The sequence below is a fragment of the Mauremys mutica genome, chromosome 18 (assembly GCF_020497125.1).
Source record: "Mauremys mutica isolate MM-2020 ecotype Southern chromosome 18, ASM2049712v1, whole genome shotgun sequence".
NCBI lineage: Eukaryota > Metazoa > Chordata > Testudines > Geoemydidae > Mauremys > Mauremys mutica.
Window position 1 is genome coordinate 16,022,084 of NC_059089.1, and position 20,722 is coordinate 16,042,805.

A 20,722-nucleotide genomic window follows, 5' to 3' on the forward strand; every position below is an offset into this window, starting at 1 on the left:
AAAGCTGAGAACGAGGACAGGAGGAAGATAGCGGCGATGGAAGGGATACTCAAAGGAAGGGAAGATACATGCGAGATCCTGCTCTATCAGGCAGGGGTCCTTGCTGATCCGGGCGGCCTCTCAGTGGGCTGGGCTGGAAGTCCCAATGCTCAAGGCTCACCAATGAAGGACAGAGTCTCTGGAGCAAAGCAGAGCTTTATTGATGGTTGCTTGAGGGAATCCCCTTATTCAGTCCCTCCCAAATCTCTTTAAAGGATCCCAAAGGGGGGTGATGGGTGACCACCAGTTAGTAATATCCTACATGCCAGTTTTGGTTCATTAATTTCTGATTCCATTCTCCTCTAGTTTACCAGTCACCATCTTAACGAGACCTTGGTTGGTGTCAGTAGAACGTTTTGTTTGGATTAAGCCAGCCTTTGTCGCCCTTTTGTATCTTTCTCTGTCAGCATTTATTGGTCTAGGTGATTGACCTTTCACCCACTGTCTGCCAGCTGAGCTCACAATTGAGGGAGGCCTGCTAGGCCCCAATTTTTACAACAGTGGCACCCTCAAAGCAAGGGAGGGAGTCTTGTGCTAGGGGTGGAAAGTCCTGTCTCACTCCTGAAGAGATGCCAACAAGAGAAGCAATCCCGGCCTCTTCCTCCTAAAGACCAAAGGGAAATGAAGGAAACGTGACCATTAAACGGGGGAAGCTGGGAGAAAACCCCAAAGGGGACAGGTTGGTTGTGGAACCTGCACTTGCTTCAAGGGGGAAGGCAGGAGGCCGGTGGGAGCTTCTCCCATGAGAGTTAGGGGACAGGGCTCTCCTGACACCCTGTCAGGGGATGGCTAGGAGTGAATCCCAGAATGGTGAGTACCATCCAGGAGTGAGGCCTCAAGTCCTTCCTCCGCCCCGCACTAGAGTCCCCGGGCCCTAGGGCCCGTGTCTCAGCTAAGCTGCCTCTTTGAACGGGCTGTGGTTTTGCTGGATTCCTGGCTCCTTGCCACACACAGGAAGACATGGGCTGTCACTGAAATGTGCTGACAAAGCTGGGCTGAGGCAGCTGCCTGGCTGGCTCCCACAGAGCACTTTTTGCAGTGCTGCCCACCAGGACCTTGTCTCCTCTCGGCTTCTTTCCCTCCAGTTTCCCACGGTTCGGAGCTGAGCTGCGGTAACGGCTGAGGGAGGTCATGGTATGGCACATAGACTTTCCCTGAGCAGGGCAAGTCAGTGGATAGCATCGTTCCCTCCACAGTGTGTCCTACTGTGGGGTAAGAGAGAGGAATGCACCCCTGATGCCCGCTTCATCCCAACGCATGAGGGGCCAGAGCCCTTGAAGCTGTATCCTGGCCCATGTTGCTGCAGATGCTATTCTTATTCAGACAGTGCAAAGGTATCCAGCAGCCTGGAAGGAAGGGGCTATTAGGGTGAATACGGTATGTATTCTGCTTGAGGTGCGCTGCCTGTGATTCTTGGCAGGATCCTGCAGGGCAGATGGCACAGTCCCTCCCCTGGCCTTGGGGCTCCTGCACATGGCTAGAGTCCCTCCTGCCCTCGGATCTGGAAAGGGCTGTTCTTGGGATCAGAGCACAGAGCTGGGAGTCGGGATCTGGCTTCTATTCTCCACCCTGGCACCAACTCACTGGATGACTTCAGGCAAGTCACTTCCCTGTTCTGGGCGTCAGCTCCCCACAGCACTAAGGTGTGAAATGGTTCCTTGCTCCTGGGCTGGAAAGTGCAATGCAGGCGGGAGGGGGTGTCTGAAGGCCTGGCTTCCCCACAGCTGTGAGGCGAGGACAGAGTTCCAGCCTCCGCCATGACCGTCCTGGTTGCTTTACTCTGCCCCATGCCAATCACTGCTGAAGCCCCTTCGTCAGAGAGCTCTGGCCCAGGGCAGAGGCGTCAGTGTCATTCTGGGCCTGATTTTCAGAGACGCTGAGCACCTGCGGTTCCCCCAATGTCTGTGGGAACTCCAGGGTTCTCAGTACTTCTGAAATTCAGAGCAATTTATTTCGAATGCTGGGTCAGGACTGAGCCTGCAAAGGCAGGTCCATATACACCCCTCAGTCCACAGCAGATCTCCCATCAATAACAATACAAGCAATCGGGAGAATGATGAGGGGCAGCTGGCCCAATGCTGGGAGGGGGGAGGATACGGCCCTAATATGGTCACTAAACTTCTACCTAGTAAAGCTCCTGGTGCATTTGCCATCATTCAGTGGAAGGAAAAAAAATCTCTTGGGTGCTGCAGCCTGCCCAGGGTTCAGCTGCACTTAACCTGAGTTACTGGGTTGTGCACCATGCAACTGGTCATCCATGTTACTTGAAAATCTGGCTCTGACGGTGTCGTAATTAGACTTAACAGTTACTGCCGCATTGAGAGGCATGGGGCTGATCACCCCTCGCCTAGAGCTGTTGTCCCAGGCTGGCTGCAGACAGAACTGTGTCGGCTACACGCCCATCACATTTGGAAGATTTTCCTTGTAGCCATAAGGGCTCGAGACAGCCGTGTTTCTTCACTGAAAACTTGCAGTGTGCTGCCCCTGAATCCCAGCTGAATACCTTGTGTGGGCAGGTGCAGAGCTCAGGGCTTGAAGGCCTCTGCTCTAATGGTCTGAGCGCAGAACTAGGAGCCTTGATCTCCTGTGTTCAAAGCGGAACTCTGACAATGACTCCCCAGCTGAGCTTGGGCAAGTTGCTTTCCTGTTCTCTGGCTCAGTTTCCCCAAATATGGGGCTCTATTTACCTGCTTCACAGGGCTGCAGGGATGGATGGGGCTGAAGCGTTGGAAGGTGGCACGTGCTGAAGACAGTTACACTTTTGCAGGTCTTTAGCCCTGTATCCTCTGGCAGGGCCATGATCCACCCGTGCAGGTGGACCAATCACGGTCTGCTCTTCCTTTCCCCCACCCCCGCTCTCCCTCCTCCTCCCCCTCCCTCCGCTGCATTGCTGTCAATAGGGCCAGCTGCAGGCAGGCTGATGTCACCCGCTTCAATCTGCAGCCGGCAGCCCTTGGGCAGCAGCCGCTGCTGTGGCAGGGGGTCCGGGACCGCCAGCCTCCACCGCTGGGAGCCTGCTAGGGAGCGATGCAGCCGCCCGGGGGCTCGGGCAGGAGGCGGCTCTGGGCTGGCAGGGGGGATGCAGGCAGGCAGTGATTTGGGACACAGTGGAGGGGCCCACGGTTGCAGAGGACGCCCGCAGAGGTAGGTGTTAACAAGGCTGCAAGCAGCCCATCCCCCTGGCAGGAGCCAGGCCCGAGCTGCCCCTCACTTGGGGGCAGAGCCCAGCGGGCCACCTGCCCCAGGCTGTGCCCTGGAGGAGCTGCGGGCAGATCTGACCCTGCCCCGCCCACCCTCACAGCTGGGCGCCCCCCTTGCCCCAGACCCCAGCTGGCTGGATACCATGTGACCCCCTCTCCCTGGACTGGGGGCGAGGGGACCCTGCCCACCCTTCCCCCCAAACTGACCTGGGCTGGGCTGTCCTCCCCCAGCCAGGCGGGGAGTTGCAGGATCAGGCGCTTTTCCTGCTGAGAGCACGGCTACCAGGTCTGCTTTCCCCCTGCCTCCCCCAGCACCCGGTGACTTCTCCAGAGCTCTTGGGGCAGGGACCGGCTCTTTGTACCCCGCCTAGCACCCTGGCCGGGGTACCTGGGCAGTACTCTAATGCCGATGCATAGGCATCATCATCATCATCATAATGAGAGTCTAAACCAGGACGTTCTGAAACCAAATGGGCTTGTCTACTTAGGGAAATTGACCAGAATAACTATTGTGGAATAAGCTATTCTGCAACCGTGATTCCAGAATGGCTCCCTGTGTGGACGTTCTATTCTGTCACTTCATTCTGGAATGATGACATGCTCACAAAGCGCACTAATCATTCCAGAAGACAGTGACGGATTGCAGAAGAGTGTCCACATGGGCCATAGAGCCTCATCCCGAGAGGCGCTCTGGGGAGTCGTTCAGAAGATGGTGCTATCCGTTACAGGGATACGTTGAGGCCAGCAGCGGCTCTCGCGCTGCTTTCTGTGAGAGCAGACCTTATAGCTCTGTAATTTCCCCAAATTTGTCTTTCTAAAATCAGATCATCTCGAGCTGTTGTCTGTGTTAGTGCCAAGGCCTCTGCTAGTTGGTGGATTCTAGCTTTTCGACTCCTGTGCTCCATTAGGTAAAGTCTCTCGATGTCAGTCCGTCTGGGACCCACCCAGCGCCTAACTCCCTTCGGAGTCTAGACTCGCCCTGTTTGGTCCCACTTCACTGCTGATCCCTCCCAGCGGGCCAGTCAGAGCTCACTCAAACCCAGCTTCCCAAGCAGTGATCTGTATTTTTACCTGGGTTTGGCAGGTGCCCCGCACACTGATTCATACCTGCTGCACTAAGGCAGTGTAATCTCTCAGACTGGTTTTTCATGTTGCACTCCTCACTTCATGCATGCATGCTCCATCTAACTGTGCTTTGTCTGGTGGCTGCACTGACCGATCATTGCACCCTGTGCTTTTGCTTTGCACAGGCTGGTTCCCGCCGGCATGGATGGTGTGCCCCGTGGGCTACGGACTTGGGTTCATTGGTAGGAATCCTTTGTGCTAGCAGCATCAGCAGGTAGCATTCCCCGTAGAGCCGAGGCCTGGCATTCAGAGAGAAGCCATGGTGAGTCATGTTGTATTTTACAGGGGTTCTCACACTGGTCTGCAGAAAGCTGACTGGTGATGTACAATGGGGACTGGGAGATGGGGAGGTGGATCCATGTGATGGCAAATGGGAGGAAAGGTGCACCAATCTCCCAGTGTTGATAAGTGCAAAGTAATGGACGTTGGAAAACATAATCCCAACCGTTGGGTGGTTGAATGTAATAGCGATTTGAGATTGTCAGATGACAGGCTCGTGTGGAATTGATTTAATCGAGATGATCAATCAGAGATTGATACGGCTCAATACAGAATGTGCAAGGAACAGACGCTTTGCCACCTCCCTGTAGACGGCGAAGAGAAAGTAGTTAAGTCCCTTTCTCTGTACTGGAGGAATGTTTGTTCCCTATCTAACACCCCAGACCACAGTCCTTTTATAGTGTGTGTGTCAAAGAAACTCCTTTGGGGGGGGCAGGGAATATTTGATCATAATTATTTTTACCATATGTTCTGTTTTCCTCATTTCTTTTTGTCATCCTCAGTTTACCTGACTGATGAGCAAAAAAGAATCTCTAATCCAGTCATTATTACTAACAGCTGTGACTACTGACAGTGCTTAAATGATTTAAAAACACCTTTCAGCGGTGCATTATTTCATCCATTACAGAGCCCATCTGTCATAACAAGTATCTTTTATCATTCACCTAGTTTTGTTTGTAACATCCTTGTGTGGAAACTTTTTAGTAGTTGGCAGGTGTCTCTTCCTGGGACATCTGGCCTATATTAGTAAGATCGGTAAAAAAAATTATACACATTTCATCATTGAGTCTATTGTCGCAGTGGATGGATCACTTGATGATTACCTGTTTCGTTCATTCCCTCTGAAGCACCCGGCATTGACTGCTGTCAGAAGACAGGACACTGGGCTAGAGGGACCATTGGTCTGACCTAGTATGGCCGTTCTTATGTTCTTTGCCCATTAGGTTCAATTAAAGGACAAAGAACTTTTTAGTTTCAATATATATAGGACAATAAATATATAGATCCACAAAATAAAAAGGCTTGTGGTTAGCATATAAAAGAATTATGAGAGATTAACATACACAAATCATAAAAAGTGAATATCTGCTAAAACAACTATATATATAAAATGATGGGGTCTAAATGAGCTTTTCCCACTCAAGCTGCAAACTGATATCCTAGTTCCTGTGTGCGCAACCAGGGAAGCCCCTGTTAATCTACTGAGCTAATGCAGACCTGGCCATGTGAGTCAGTGTCTTGGGCAGTAGCCTCTCTTGGCTGTAGCTGTTTTCCCTACATACAGGGGTTAAGTGCTCCTTCCAGGGAGTCTGAAAGAGAGTGCTTGGCACCCCCATCCGTTTTACTGAGGTGTGTGATTGTCCCGGGATTACAGCCCCCACTAGTGGCAGCCGGTAGCGCCTTTCAGCAGAGCGATAACCACCATTCCGTCTGGCCTGCCTGGCTCCGAATCTTGCTCGCACACTGCTCCTGTCTCCGCGAGGAGCAGTGTGGTTTGCTCTTTCACCAGGAGTTCAAACATTCTCCAGGAGCGAAATCCTGGCCTGGTTGAAGTCCATGGGAGCTTTGGCATTGATGTCAGTGGGTCTGGGATCTCACCCAAGGACCCGAGGGAGTTTACGCCCCTTCAGTCCTCTGGTCCTTGCTGGTGTTCCGCTCTGAACTCCCCTTACTTTGCCAGTCACCCATCTGCCCTCTCGATAGTTTCTTTATAGGATCCTCTTCTTCATTCCCTCAAACCTCTTCAAGCTCAGGTCCCCCGCCCCTCACTGTCTGCTGGGAACAGGTTGGTTCTTCTCTGCCCAGGGGCTCCTGGGCTTCCCATCTCCGGGTGGAGCCCCACTCTCTCCTCGGACTCCCCGACGGTGCCTTGTCCCCTGCAGACCGACATCCCGGAGAGCACGACGGGCCGGAGGTCTCTCACGCTGAAGCGCAGGTTCCTCTGGAAGCTCCGCCAGAAGTGGAAGCTCCTGGGCCTCTTTGAGATCAACGGGGAGCACGAGTTTTATGACCTGACCTGCATGCTGAAGGTGGGGCTCAGGGCTGCCATCCAAGAGGCCATTGACAACCCGCCTGTGGTGAGTACCTCCCGGGGATGGGCTCATTCACCTCCCCAGCTGCCTGGCCGTACAACGAGACTCCTACACGGCCTTCTCCCCCGGCACGGGGCTACCAGTGAGTGCGCTGCTGTAGCAAAGGTGTGCTGCCTCCTATGTGCTCCCGTCATGATCCCGTTCTCCTCCCTCCTGTCTCTCCCTCGGTCAAGGAGCCCCAAGTGCTTTGCATCCCCGTGACACTGAGAGGGGAAGGGCCGCCCCCAGGTCCCAGGGCGAGGCAGTGATGCAGCCCCCTACTCTCAGAACTAGGCTGTGCTCCCTCTTTGGAGAACGCTGACGAACTGACGTGACATTCGGCCCTGGCCGGCCCAGCCAAATTGGCGGCTCAGACGAAACGCACTGCCTGGCTGGCAGCCTAGCGCAGGTGATCAGAGCAAACTCCTGACCGACAAGTACCAACGGGCCCCTCCCCTGCTGGAGGGAGAACAGGCCGCTCTGTAGGGGACTCCCCGCCCCTTGCCCCCAAGGATGGGGGCAGCTAGTGATCTGCGTCATGCACACGCCAACTCAAGCTCAGGGTTGGCCCCCATCCCAGCCCCCGCAGCATTCCCGTGACCCCGCAGGGCTCACTGGAGTGACCCAGCCTCACTTCCCTGCACGTTCAGGCCAGAGTGACTGCGATGGGAGTCCGGCCCATCAGGGGCGCTAACAGGGCAGGCACAGCTGCACAGAGAGAGCCAGGTGACAATAGGCCTTTAGTGACAGGCCTGAATAATAATCAGAAACCTGCTAGACCAGGGGCTGCAAGAAGCGTTGCCCTTGGCAAATGGAGAAGTCTGTGCCGGGGGCTGAGATCCTGCAACGATGGGAAGCAGAGAAGCACGAGGTGGGTAGACGGGGGTGACCTATCCCTGCGGAGGAAATCCTGAGCTCCCGTGGCAGGCTGGTGACAGCTGTCTAGCCGTGGGGAGAAGGGTTCAAAAAGACAGGAATGACCCTGTCATTTCCATCCACAGCCGTGGGGCAGAGCAGGGGAAATGAGGGGGAGAGATGGGGCCGGGGGCATGGGTGAGCCCAGAGGTCGGGGTCGTCCCTCTAGTTGCTATCATGCTTGCTGCAGTCCCCACACTCCCGGGCTGATTTCCCTTCCCCCTCGCTCCCCCCCCCCACCCCGATCCTTTGGTATTTGCTTTCCAGCGTTGTGCCAGGGCCCACTGGGCAGGTCGGCGAAGCAGCGAACGTGAGCGGGGAGAAGTCCCCGTGCAGTGCACTCACTCTCTGTCTCTCTCTCTGTCCCCGCCAGGATGCCCTGAGCGACGCGGACTGCAAGGTCGTGCTGAAGCAGGCCCATGAGGTAGGAACTCACCACGGCAGGGGAAAAAGCACAGGCCCCGGCCAGAGCCTTTGGTACACCAGGCCCAGTTCACTAACACTGACCTGCCGCAGGATTCCTGAGCCAGCCCTCCCCCTACACTGTAGTAGCCACACACCCTAACCATACAGCTATCCCCAGGGTCCATCACAGCTGCAGATAGCCAAGCACCCCTCTCCCCTCATACCTATACCTCCCACCCCACATCCATACCTAGCCTCACCTTCACGTGGACCTACGTATGCAGAGGCACATCCATACAACCTCCACCAGTCACCTGTGCTGGCTCTCTAGCCCACCAGTAGCCATGTCTGCCTTCCGTAGCTTTGAGGGAGGACTGAGATGCCATTGCCATTCTCAGCTCCCTGCCAGCCCCGTGGGCCAGCAGGTAGCAGTTGTTCCCCCGATCCTCCAGCTGACTGGGGGAGGTGGGGTGAAAGCACTTGGCAGCCTGGCATGTGTGCCAGGTAGCAGGGTGCGGTAGAACCTGGCCTCACCTCTTGCTCCTCCCGGGTCGCTGCAGGGCTTTGAGATGCGTACGTACGGCGGCCCGGCCTTTGCTCACTTCAGGCACTCGCTGGGCATATCGGAGAAGGAATACCAGCTGTCCCTGTCCTCCCAGAGCTCCTACCTGCAGTTCATCAGCAACTCCAAGAGCAAGGCTGACTTCTTCCTGACGTGAGTCTTCCCACGGGTGCAGAGAGAGGTCTGCACTCTCTGAGAGCTCAATGGTCTAGGTCAGTGGTTCATTTGTGGACCCCTACAAAATGTTGACTGGAGGTGCAGACCCCTTTGGAAATCTTAGACATGGTCTGCGGACCCCAGGTTGAAAACCACTGCTCTGGGTGATCAGTGAGAGCCAATTTAACCTCAGGTACTCCTGCCTAAAGCCCACTGACATCCACAGGGAGACAGGTGAACATCTGGAGGCAGAATTTGGCCTAAGATCTATTAGTACCGGGCCTTTCAGAACTGACTGCCGAAGGGAAGCAGCAATCAAGAAGATAACTTACCACTGACGAGAAAGATCTGTAGTGATCAGAGAGCACCCGGCAGCTGACCCACGTAACAACCAGCACTGAATACACTGCCTCTGCTATAATGTAGGACAGCGGTTCTCAGACTGTGGGTCGCAATCTCATTTTAATGGGGGTCTCCAAGGCTGGCGTTAGATTTGCTGGGGACCAAGCCCGAGGCCCACTGCCTAGGGCCGAAGCATGAGGACTTCAGCCCTTAGTGGACGGGCTCAGAGTGACAGGTTCCCTGCCTAGGGCCAAAGCATGAGGACTTCAGCCCTTAGAGTGACAGGTTCCCTGCCTGGGGCTGAAGCCCTTGAGAGTTGTCTTTGCCCCTCCGCATCCAGGACAGCGAGGCTCGGGCTTTGACCTCCCCAGCCAGGGCAGCGGGCTCGGGCTTTGATCTCCCCAGCCAGGGCAGCGGGCTCGGGCTTTGATCTCCCCAGCCAGGGCAGCGGGCTCGGGCTTTGATCTCCCCAGCCAGGGCAGCGGGCTCGGGCTTTGATCTCCCCAGCCAGGGCAGCGGGCTCGGGCGGGTCAGGCTTCGGTCTCCCCCTCCTGGAGTCATGTCATAATTTTTATTGTCAGGAAGGGGTCTTGGCACAATGAAGTTTGAGAAACCCTCAATAGGAAATTGTATGGCCCCTCTATGGCTTGTGTATGCGCAAGCAATGGGTGCATCATGCCGTGCGCACTCGGCTGTAGCGGGAGGGAGAGAGGATGGACCTGTGTTTTGGAAGACCCAATATGTTAGGGTGTGTAAGTGTGTGTTGCATTTGGGCATGACCCGGTGGATATGTCAGACCATGGACAGTGTGGGTAATTGCATGGGTTTGGGGAGGGAGGCCACTCATTTACTAGGTGGGAGATCATCCTTGTTTTTTGTCCCCTGCTCTGAGGTGGTTTCCGTGTGTGGCTGGGAGGTTATCTGTACTTTTGGAGAGCATATGTCCGGGTGTGTTGTTTCTGCCCAGTCTCTGGGTATGGGACAGGGTGTGGGTCTGGATGTAGTATTGGGGGTGCTGATCAAAACCGTTAGTGTCTGATATTCACTAGCAAGGGGCAGTTCCTCAGAGCAGCCGTCAGGACGCCTTTGCTGCTTCTGCTCTGCAGTGCCCTGGCGATGCTAAGGAGGGAGACGTGTCACCTGTATGTCTTCATGGCAAAATCCAAATGTTCAGTTATCACTGCTGGGGGGGGAGGGGTGTACACGCAGTGTGCAGATGTTGCATGTATCCTACACGTGTGTGAGAGGTTGGGCGTATAGGAACATATCTGGGGAGCGGGGTGTGTCCTGGGTCTGATCAGGAGGTGAGGACACTCGCTTCCCCCATCCCCATTTACAGCCCTGGGGTAACTCTTGGCTTCCTCGTGCCGTAGGAACAACAAATGCTTCTTCCTGAAGACGCAGAGTAAGAGAGAGATCCGGTTCCTCCTCTCCAACCTGCCCAAGTACATCCAGCACCTTGAGAGATACCCCCACTCCCTCCTCGTCAAGTTCCTGGGTAAGAGCCACCTCCGACATGCTGGGGGGAAAGACTGAGGCTCCGTAAACCCCAGGGAGAACAGTCTGGCCTGGGACAGTACCTAACAGAGAGGAGATGGTGGGGCATAGTGCCTGGGAGACATAGGCTAGGACCTTCCCTCACCTATCCCCTGTGATTCTGCTTGAGCCAAGCCACTATTCAGGGGCGCATGGACCAGAAGCCAAGGCTGCCAAGTGAGGATCTAACAGGCTTGTGCTGGTCTGTGTATCGGGCCAAACTGTGCTAGAGCCACTGGGCTCCAGCCTGAGGAGGGACCTCGTCTGCAGCAGGTGGCTCTAAACCCTGCTCTCAACCAGTCTGGCCTGTCCTCCTCCTTGCTAGCCATACCCAGGTACAGCCTGTTTGGCTGCAACCGTGCTTCAGATTTGTGAAACCCAGGTTGCAAGGCCCTTGTACCCTGGACGCAGTACTCAGTGTCCCTGCTGATCAGAGGGGGTGTCAGAGCCGCCTGCAGGCCAGACTGCCAATCCTGGTCTGTGTTCTCTGAGCTTTCCCCTTGTCTCCTCCCTTCCAGGGGTTCACAGCATCATCGTGGCTCAAGAGAAGAAGGTAGGTTCCATCTGCCTGTCGGAGTCCATGTCACGTGCCACTGGCCCCGGCTTTGGCACAGCCAACTCCATCTCTGTGCCGGTTTCCATCGAGTCTCTTCTTCTCTCTCCTCTAGAGATACTTCATCATCATGCAGAGCGTGTTCTACCCCGACGAAAGGATCCTTGAACGGTGAGTTACAGGCCCATGTGATTAGAGGGATTTGTACAGTCATCTCCTCTTAGGAATAATGTCCTGCCTTTGTGGCTGTCTGCCCCTCTGCAACGTGCGTGTCAGCACTGCCCACTAGCGGAGGGAATGTCAGACCTGCTCCCATGTGTGTTGTTCCGTTGCCCTCTAACAGCTGCAGCTGCGAGTTTGTAAACCCAGATATTTGCACAAGCAACACTGATAAAACGTGGGTGATCATGTCGCCCTCTAGTGGCTGCAGACTGCAAGGAATATGAACCTACTAATAAGCATGACTATTTCATGGGAAAATTACTGAGCACTGAACCCTTTTCAAAGTCCACGGGCATAACACCGTTGCACTCTCAGACAGTGCAGCCCAATGAGACACTTTCCTCTCCCTTCCGACCCACGGCTGCGATGGGCACTCTCGTATGTCATGCCGAGGGTGTGGTGCTGAAGGGGTTAAGCAGGGACTCAACGTGCCCTCCAGGAATTGCCTGTCCGAATTGCCACGTGCAGGTACGACATTAAAGGGTGTCAGGTGAATCGCTGGACGGAGCCCGCCCCCGAGGGCAGCCAAGTCATCGTGGTGCTGAAGGATCTCAACTTTGAAGGAAAGTCCATCCAGCTGGGTGAGTACCTCCCTGGCCAAGGAAGGCCTGGTGAGGCAGGGTGACCCGCTGGGCCACCCACTCACTTCATACTGTCCAGCCGTCTGCCATTCAATCCACCCACCGTCCAGCCCACTCATCCGCCTCTGTCTCTATCCATCTTCCACACCCAGCTTAGCTAAACCTCCTCATTGCATAGGTTCCAACCTGGAAGGTAGTGAATTAATCATAGGCTGATGGGAGAAAGAGAGAGAGAGAGGAAAGAGAATGACCCAGCTTAGCACTGGAGAAAGATGCAGGATCCATGTATCTGGAGGCCTAAGTGCTCTATCCACTGAAAAGGTACGACATCCCCTCCCCCAGCCACCTTGCCAAAGTGCCTCAGACCTGAGCTGAAGGCAGCCACCTCTAGGGAGAAGCCAGTAATTCAGTCTGTCCCTGTTCACTCCTGGCCTCACAGCTGAGGCTGCCAGCGTGGGAAGCCCGTTTGTGGCATGAGCTGGTTTTATGACAAGGATGCCAACTCACTGGGAAGCGGACGGAGCCTCCTGTCAGAACGACCGTAACCCGCCCCTTGGATCCTGGCTGTTTAGCTCAAGCTGTAGAGACTTGGGGGGTTGAGGCTGGGGTTCCTGGTTCAATCCCCTGGTGTCAGCCAAGACGTCAGATGTCCTGCTACCCCATGATGATGGGGTCCTTGTTAGGGCTGTGGCACAGCAACTCCCAAAGCACTAGTAGCACACCAGGTGCACCGTGACTTGGGGGCAGGCTCCGACGACACCTTAGAACAGGGGTGGTCAGCCTGTGGCTCCGGAGCCACACGCGGCTCTTCAGAAGTTAATATGCGGCTCCTTGTACAGGCACCGACTCTGGGGCTGGAGCTACAGGCACCAACTTTCCAATGTGCCGGGGGGTGCTCACTGCTCAGCCCCTGGCTCTGCCACGGGCCCTGCCCCCTCTCCACCCGTTCTCACCCCCTCCCCTGAGCCAGTAGCGTAGCTGGGGGGAGCGGCCACTCCCCCACCGAGCACAAATGGTGCCTTTTTAATTTTACTCACCCAGGAGCAAAAAAAAAAAACCAGGCACCACCCAGTGCGGCGCTTTTACAGACAGGGCGGCACTTCGGCGGCGGGACCTTCACTCGCTTCGGGTGTCTTCGGCAGCACTGAAGCTGCATCGCCGACATGCCGCCGCAGACCTGCGGAGCGAGTGAAGGTCCCGCCGCCGAGGTGCCGCCGAAGACCTGGAGCGTTGCCCCGTCAGTAAAAGCGCCGCAGTGGGTGGCGCCTTTTTTTTTGTTTGTTTTCGCTCCCCCTCTTCCCTCCACCTGGCTACGCCACTGCCCTGAGCCTCTCGTTCCCTCGCTCGTCCCCCTCCCGCCCCAGAACCTCCTGCACGCCACGAAACAGCTGACGGGGAGGGAGGTGGCGGTGCTGATCGGTGGTGGAGCTGCCGGTGGGTGGGAGGCGCTGGGAGCGGGGTGGGGGAGCTGATGGGGGGGCTGCTGACGTATGACTGGGGCTCTTTGGCAATGTACCTTGGTAAATTCTGGCTCCTTCTCAGGCTCAGGTTGGCCCCCCCTGCTCTCGATGCTAGGTGCTAGCCCTCATGGGTCCCACTGACAAGTCAGAGGCTGGGCTAGAGGAAGGGGTATTTTACTAGGACTAGCGAAAGGGGAAAGTGGCTTGAATGCTTGCAACTTAAGGTAAAACAATAGCGGTTTGTATGTGGGGGTGGGGGTAGTTCACTAGAGGGTCAGGGCTCCTCTGCCTGGTGCCTCTCCAGCCCAGTTTCCACTGGAGCCAGGTTTTCAGGCCAGGATCAGCCAGTGGTGTGTCTCCTTGGAACCCCTCTGCCCACGTTCCCAAGCTCCGTTGCTTCTCCATGGCTTCTGCCCAGACCTGACCCTTGTTGCACATGCGGTTCCCCGGTTCCTGCCCCAGTTGGTTCTGCCCACGATTCCCTGACACCTTCCCCTGCATTCAGCCTCCCTGCTGCTACCGGTTTGCCATGCAGCTGCCCCCAGCAAGGGTCAGGGTCTCCCACAGGGTTTCTGCCCACTTTTCCTATTGGCCAGGATGTGCCCGTGTGTCCACCCTGCAGGGTCATAGATCAGTGCAGAGAGGTTGGATGGAAATAGTGGTGTCCTGCTTAGCCCATTCTTCACCATGCTGATAATAATAATGATCCTTGGCTCATGTCAGGCACTTTTCCATCCCTAGATCTCCAAGCAATCTACAAAGGAGGGTCAGAATCATGAGGGGGTGGGGAAACTGAGGCACGGAGATGGGGCAGTGACTTCCCTGAAGTCAGCATGAAGGACCTTTTATGTATTTGTCTCCTCCCAGGCTCAGCCTATTGGCTCTGGGTGATCACATGACTGTTCCCCCCTGACCATATCTGCACCAACCACCTCTTTCTTCAGCTGGCCAGCTAAGTTTCATGCTGCTGGAACCACATGAAATAGACAGTCCTGGAGCACAGTGAGGTGGAGCCTGTCCAACCACTAGGCTGCCTGGGCTATGTGTGCCTCTGCTCGCTCTGAGCTGCTGCTTTAGCTCATCAGGCAGACGCTTGGGCCTCTGGGCTCCTGCAAAGCGTGTGAGCGGCCTGTATCCAGCCCTGCTGCTCCATGGCCAGCTTGCAGGTGGCTGTGTGCACCAGAAGAGACAGGAGAGTCGTCTCAGCAGCAGTATGGAGTCTGGGTCCCAAGCCAGTTACAAGCTGGGGACCCCAGTAACCCTCCCATTCAGGACTCTCCGAACTAGCAGCCATCCTCTCCCTCTCTGTCTGCACTGCCCTCCCCTCCGCCTTCACTCATTCCCTTGTGATCTCTCTGTGATCTTTGTTGTCACGTGATTTCTCTCTCCCCTTGTGTGTGTCTCCTTCCACTGATTCACTTCTCCTGCCTGGCCTCCAGCTGCACTCATCTCTCCTCCACACGCAGCCGTTTCTCCTCAGCAGCAGCTTCTTCTACTCCTGATCCTGCTGCATTAGAACTGTCGCCCTTGCCCAAGGCCCCATCTCCTTGGTGCCCTGCAGAACACTGCGCCTCCCACTCCCAGCTAACTGTCCTGGTTTATCTCCCATCCCTGCTCAGATCTTCCCCTCACCGGGGCTCTCACTCTGTGTCTGTCAGCCTCTCTGCTCTCTCCTGCAGGTCAGCAGCGCCCCTGGCTCCTACGCCAGGTGCAGCTGGACACGCAGTTCCTGAAGGAGCTGAACGTGCTGGATTACAGCCTGCTGGTGGCATTTCAGCCCCTGCATGCAGACGAAAAGGGCCAGAACCTGTCCTTCGCGGACATCATCTTCAGGACCACCATGTGAGTGACCGGCCTGCTGCAGAGAGCGCTCAGCACACGGGGGAGCGCGCAGCCAACCCTCTGCTTCTCCTGCAGCTCTGGCTGATTGGGGGCAAGCAGCAGACAGGACAGGCTCTGCCCCCAGTGACCACGCTGCTTGGGGTGAGCCTGCAGAGCGCCTGAAGCCCAGCGTCTCTGGGAGGGCAGAGAACCCCACGGGAACTCGGCATCGCAGGCCCTGGTTCTCAGTCACAGCATTCCTCCTCTGTGGCCAAACTGGAGGACGAGGCAAAGGGGATGTTAAGTCCCTGGTGTCAGTCCCAGCAGCCTCAGAGCTGCTCTACATTACGCTCTCTTTCCCTCCGCTGCTTAGGAGCCCGAGGAAGCAGAGACTAGCTGTAGTCTCTGGCCATGCCCTTCCCTTCCACGCCCTGTCCCTGGCCTGCTCCAGACTGTCTCCTGCACCTGGGGCGGGGAGCAGCCTAGCAGAGAGCCCTTACCCTAGCTGTGTGCTGCCCCCTCCTCTGGGGGAGCTTCTCCGGGACCCTTCCCCCTGCCAAGTGGCATAAAGGGCTTTAATGTAACTGAGAATCAGTCCCACAAAGCAGGACTGTAGGTGACTGAACCTCAGGAGCCCACGAGCCTCCAAGGAACCAAGTCAGTGGGGAAGCTGCCGACCAGCTGCCGGTTCCTATCGCTTTGACCTGGGGTGTCCCCGAGATCTCACTGTCCTGGCCTTTCCCTGCTCCAGGTCCCTGAGCAATCCCGAGAGCTCCCTGCTCCCCTCGGTGTCGGGGATCGCGGAGGAAGAGTCTGACATTCTGGTGTCTGAGATGGTAGCGGGAGTCGACCTCTACCGACTGCGCGAGCTGAACGCGGGGGTGGAGGACGTGAGCCTCCCAAGCAGCGCCAGGTCTGACCGGGATCTGGCCCGCATCCTGGCCCAGAACCGGCGCTTGCTGCCCCGCTGCAAGAGCCCCCTGCACTTGCTGGACGGCCCGGAGTTCCGCTACTTCATGGGCATCATCGACCTGTTCACCGTCTACAGCTTCCGCAAGCGGCTCGAGCACCTGTGGAAATGCATCCGGTACCGGGGTCAGACCTTCTCCACCGTCAGCCCCTCGGATTACGCCAGGCGCCTCTGCCAGTGGGTGGAATCACACACTGTATGAGTGGGGCCCTGCCCCGGGGCTGAAACGGATGGCAGCCTCCCAGACGGCCCCACTCACCCGCTGGGAGGGTCACCAGCCCCACAGACTGTGCTGCAAGCTGCCTGCTGCTGATCGCCTGCACCACCAGGGGGCAGGCTCAAGGCAGCGGTGCCGCGGGGTTACAGGGCTGCTGCGGAAGGAACATTCCCAGCATCCTGAGAGCAGGTTTTTGGCATCAGAACTGAAGTGTCGGAGGGGCCATGATCACGCGGGCAGCAGCTGTCCTGCAGCGAGCTGCGGGGATGGGGGTCAGTAGGTGCCGCAGTTGTCCACGGAACCCAGTAAATGGGGGATCTGGGAACCAGTTTGCATTGCTCCGACGTGGGGTGTCTCTGGGTGCACCGGTTTGCATCTCGGGTGGTGAAATAGCCCCACCAAAATCCATTCATGGTCCCCGGATCCTCTCTTGGGACGAGGATGCAGCAGGAAGTGTGGATGGACGGAAAGGGACGGCCTGATCTCCCCCGACTGCCGGTGCCATTTCGATCCCATATGAACCCTACCAAGGGCCCCATCTCCACGGGCACCAATCTGGGGTTCAAAAGGCACCTGCTGAACCAGAAGCATGCTGGGAAGCTAATGACAGGCTCAGCAGCCAGTTCCAGTTTGTGCAGTGAAGTAGCATGTAGGATAGGCAGAACCTTCATCCTCATCCTAGCCCCATCAGTCCTATGCCCTGGGCACCCTGATACCACTATCCCCGTGCTGGACTGCCTGTGATCAAGGGCTAGGTCCTGAAAACCTACCCTCCCTGCTCGCCGAAGCCACTGTCCTAGTGCTGGATTGGTTTGATCGAGGGCTGCGCTCCCTGACTATCTCCAAAGCTGGGCTGGGGGTGATTAAGAGCCGGGCGTCACAGCAAAGCTGCACTCTCCCTGTGTTCGCTTGCCTGGTTGTAGGGAAGTCAGGAGGCTGTCGAGCGTTACCACAGCCCTTGGCCAGGAAAGTCTGGGACCCTGAGAATGCTCCTTGAGTGGGGACTCTCCGGCTCGGCTTCTTATGAACCCCCCGTTGAGTCAGTGCAGCTGGTGTGATGGGCATCCAAGAAGCAGGGCGAGCTGCTGTTTGTGTGTGGACATTCTGACTCCCTGTCGCCTCCCGGCAGGAATGAGAGAGCCCATCCAGCAGCTGCCGAGCCTGGTGTTGGCGATGCCGATTGAGGGAAGAAACCACTGGGCTTGCCCAATCTGCAGGGGAAAACATGGTTGTTTTAAAAAACCCCCACAAACCTTTGGCCTCAGAGCCCAACCAGAGCCTTGTTGGGGGTGGGGGTCAGTGAAAAGGAAAAGAATATGTGGCAGGGGTGGGGGGATCTCTTAATAAAACCGAAAGCAGGGATTCCTTCCTGCAGTCACCCAAGAGAATGCAGCTTCCTGGTCTTGTCCAGCAAGGAAATTCCATATTTGAACATTGACACCTGCCACAATGCCAAAAAAAAAAAAGTCAAAAGACCAAGTGCATGAAAGAGACAAGGTGGGGAAGGGGCAGCACAGTCTAGCATGGCGCTGAGAGTCAGGACTCCTGGGTTTTATCCCTGGCACTGACCTTGGGCTAAATCACATCTTGCTGTGCCTCAGTTTCACCATCTACAGCATGGGGATAAACATATCCATCTGCCTTACCATGGGTGGGGTGAGGCTTCATTCATGAATGTCAGCAAAAAGCTTTCAGCTTCTGGGATTAAAGGTGTGACATAAGGGCTTGTCTACACACAGAAGTTACATCAATTGAACTTGAATCACTTTATTTGTATTATGGGTAACACCTAGGAGCCTTCATGAACCAGGACCCCACTGTGTCAGGAGCTGTACAAACGCAGAATAAAAAGATGGTCCCTTCCCCAAAGAGCGTATCATTCTGATACATCTTTGTATTTGGACACACTTATATCGCTCTGGTTTGTATGACTTTATAAGTGTCATAATCCAGTTTATAGCCTGTGGCACAAGCTAAACTGCTTATAAACCTGGTTTAAACCAATATAAGCGGCACAAAATTGCACCAGTTTAACCAAAGTGCTATCAAATTGCACCTCTCGTTTTATATGCACAACTTTATATAGAACAGGCCTGAGTGCAAAGTATTATCCTTTTTCCTTAAGTGATGGTTTTAGGTAATGGAAAGAGGATATGTGTGGGTGTGGGTGTGGGCATGGGGTGTGGTTTGAGATCCTCATTTGATCTGCTGATGCATCCATTGGGTGCAGAGGAGCTGTGTATTAATTCCTGTCATCTCCCCTGTGTTTCCTGAACTGCTCTTCACATTGCAAATTCTGAAGGCAACTCAGGGAGAAAAAAAAACAAAACAAATCAGAGACTCTGTCTTCTGATAACTGCTCTGGGCAACTGCAGATGACTAAGCAAGGAGCCATGACAAAGTCAAATCTTCCACCACGATGTGCCTAATTCTGTCTAGAAAGAAAAAGGAACCTGACCTGGCTTTCAAGCAACCTTATGGACTTAAAAATCTACTAAGGAGCCCCCTCCAGAGAGTCACTGCCTTTCAAAAATGATTTAAATTAATGAAATTAGCTGGTTAGGGTTCAATCTTATCTCCTTACATGTCCCAAAATCCAGCTGGAGTCAGTGGACCATCTTGTGGGACATCTCAGACAAGCTAGCAACAGGGAAGATGGTCTTGTGGTTAAGGCCCAGGACCGAACTGTGACAGACCTACTGCAAACTTTCCTGTACACCTTGGGCAAATCATTTTGCCTCTCTGGGCCTCAGTTTCCCCATCTGCAATATGGGGACAATAATAACCCACCTACTTCACTGTCACAGAATGAGGCTAATGTCATTGGGCCAGTGGCGAATTTGGCCTATGAATGTTTATGCAGCATTGTGATGTCCTTGCATGGAAAGACCTAGAGAAAAACAAGTTTTGTTAGAAAATGCACCAGGGTACAATACTTCTGGTCCTGTGGGACCAGACTAGGGGACCAAACGGGGCTTTCCAATGGGCCCAGAGCATTTTTAACCCCATTTTGACAGAGAAGCGTCCCACAAGGGAACAATAACTCCTGGCTTCTAGTCCCCTCTGGCTGTGCCTCTGGGCTCAGTGAGGCTGAATGCTCCCGACATTCACAAATACTTTCTCACCAGCTCCCAGTGACCCGGGCCACACAGTCACACAGATGAAGGCTGGCAAGGCTGCCCAAGCATTGACCAAGTAGATGTTAATTTCCCCTCCCTAGCTGTTCAGCCTTTACAGAGAATAGTCCCAGCTACATGCTGCGTTGGCAGGGCTGCTGCATGCTGGTACTGGGTGCGACCCACTCTGAAATGGCCTTTGCACATGGCTATGCAAATAGTGCAGGAGAAAACTATCCAATAAAGATCTCAAGCTCCCAACTCATTTGTTTTATTCTCTTTTGTGCAAACCAGGGAAAGGGATTGACTGGAGCAGCAGGATCTGGAGCTTCCATTGTGTGAGCGTGTCAGCCCAACTAATGGCTTCTGTGAGCTAAATCGAGTCAGACAGTATCATTAACCAATTTCTTGGGAGTGGGCCCAATCCCTCCAGCCTTACTCGGGTAAAATCCTCACCGAGAGTCATAGCAAGTGAGTAAAAAGGTTTCAGGATTTAGCCCAAGAATCATAATCGTATGTGTACACACACACACACACACACACTCCCAAGGCACAGGGTGCTATTTTTGCGATGAAAACAGGCACAGGCCAAGGGCTTCAGCTAGTGTCCATCAGTGCAGCTCTGCAGAAGTTAATGCCGAGCCATTGATACGGATAATAAGAACATCCAGAGTTACATTTAGGCTTGGCAGAATTCAATTTTTATTTCTTTATAAATTTGCTGGATAATATCAGTGTTTATTTTTAAGCATTTTTTTTTAATTGTATTGATTTAAATCGTCACAGTTGTGGGACAATGATTACTTAGTGACAGTAGATGTTGAGATTCAAACAGTTAAAGCATTAAAACCCAAATTGTTACCATCACTTGGCAAAAATATACAAAGTATAGATCCTTAAATCAAATTGTAACAAGTTCTCAAGCTGCATTTTTGTTACTTTGCCTGTCTGAAAAATTTTGATCATCATTGATGGAAATATGTTTTCATTGTGTGTGGGGGTGTGTATGTGTGAAATTGACATTTATTGACATTTACTGATAAAACTCGAATCCTTCAAAGCCTAGTTTTGCTACACAGGAGGCAAAATTTCTCAGGCCACATGCATCAGGGCATAAACCACTCACTGATTGGAGATTAGGAAGAAACATC

General features: G+C 54.6%; 1 protein-coding gene across 9 annotated transcripts; it reads left to right on the forward strand.

Moving 5' to 3' along the window:
* The first annotated feature begins 554 nt into the window (after positions 1 to 554).
* Positions 555 to 17,690, forward strand: PIP5KL1 (phosphatidylinositol-4-phosphate 5-kinase like 1). Of its 9 annotated transcripts, none has more exons than XM_044993079.1 (12): positions 555 to 718; positions 4,064 to 4,147; positions 4,490 to 4,626; positions 6,527 to 6,721; positions 8,004 to 8,054; positions 8,596 to 8,750; positions 10,469 to 10,593; positions 11,150 to 11,184; positions 11,300 to 11,355; positions 11,875 to 11,987; positions 15,127 to 15,289; positions 16,020 to 17,690. In XM_044993079.1, exons 3-12 carry the CDS (start codon positions 4,624 to 4,626, stop codon positions 16,438 to 16,440), a joined length of 1,317 nt encoding a protein of 438 aa, XP_044849014.1. In that variant the 5' UTR covers positions 555 to 718; positions 4,064 to 4,147; positions 4,490 to 4,623; the 3' UTR covers positions 16,441 to 17,690. The 9 variants fall into 9 exon arrangements, with proteins under 9 accessions (XP_044849014.1, XP_044849015.1, XP_044849018.1 ...); XM_044993077.1 differs by lacking the exon at positions 555 to 718 and adding an exon at positions 1,399 to 1,416; XM_044993078.1 differs by lacking the exon at positions 555 to 718 and adding an exon at positions 2,973 to 3,183.
* Positions 17,691 to 20,722: the final 3,032 nt, after the last annotated feature.

Excerpts from the sequence above, each read along its gene's own strand:
- PIP5KL1 (XM_044993079.1), top strand. Across the intron at positions 6,722-8,003 it reads CCATTGACAACCCGCCTGTG|GATGCCCTGAGCGACGCGGA; the intron begins GTGAGTACCTCC and ends TGTCCCCGCCAG. Across the intron at positions 11,988-15,126 it reads AGGAAAGTCCATCCAGCTGG|GTCAGCAGCGCCCCTGGCTC; the intron begins GTGAGTACCTCC and ends TCTCTCCTGCAG.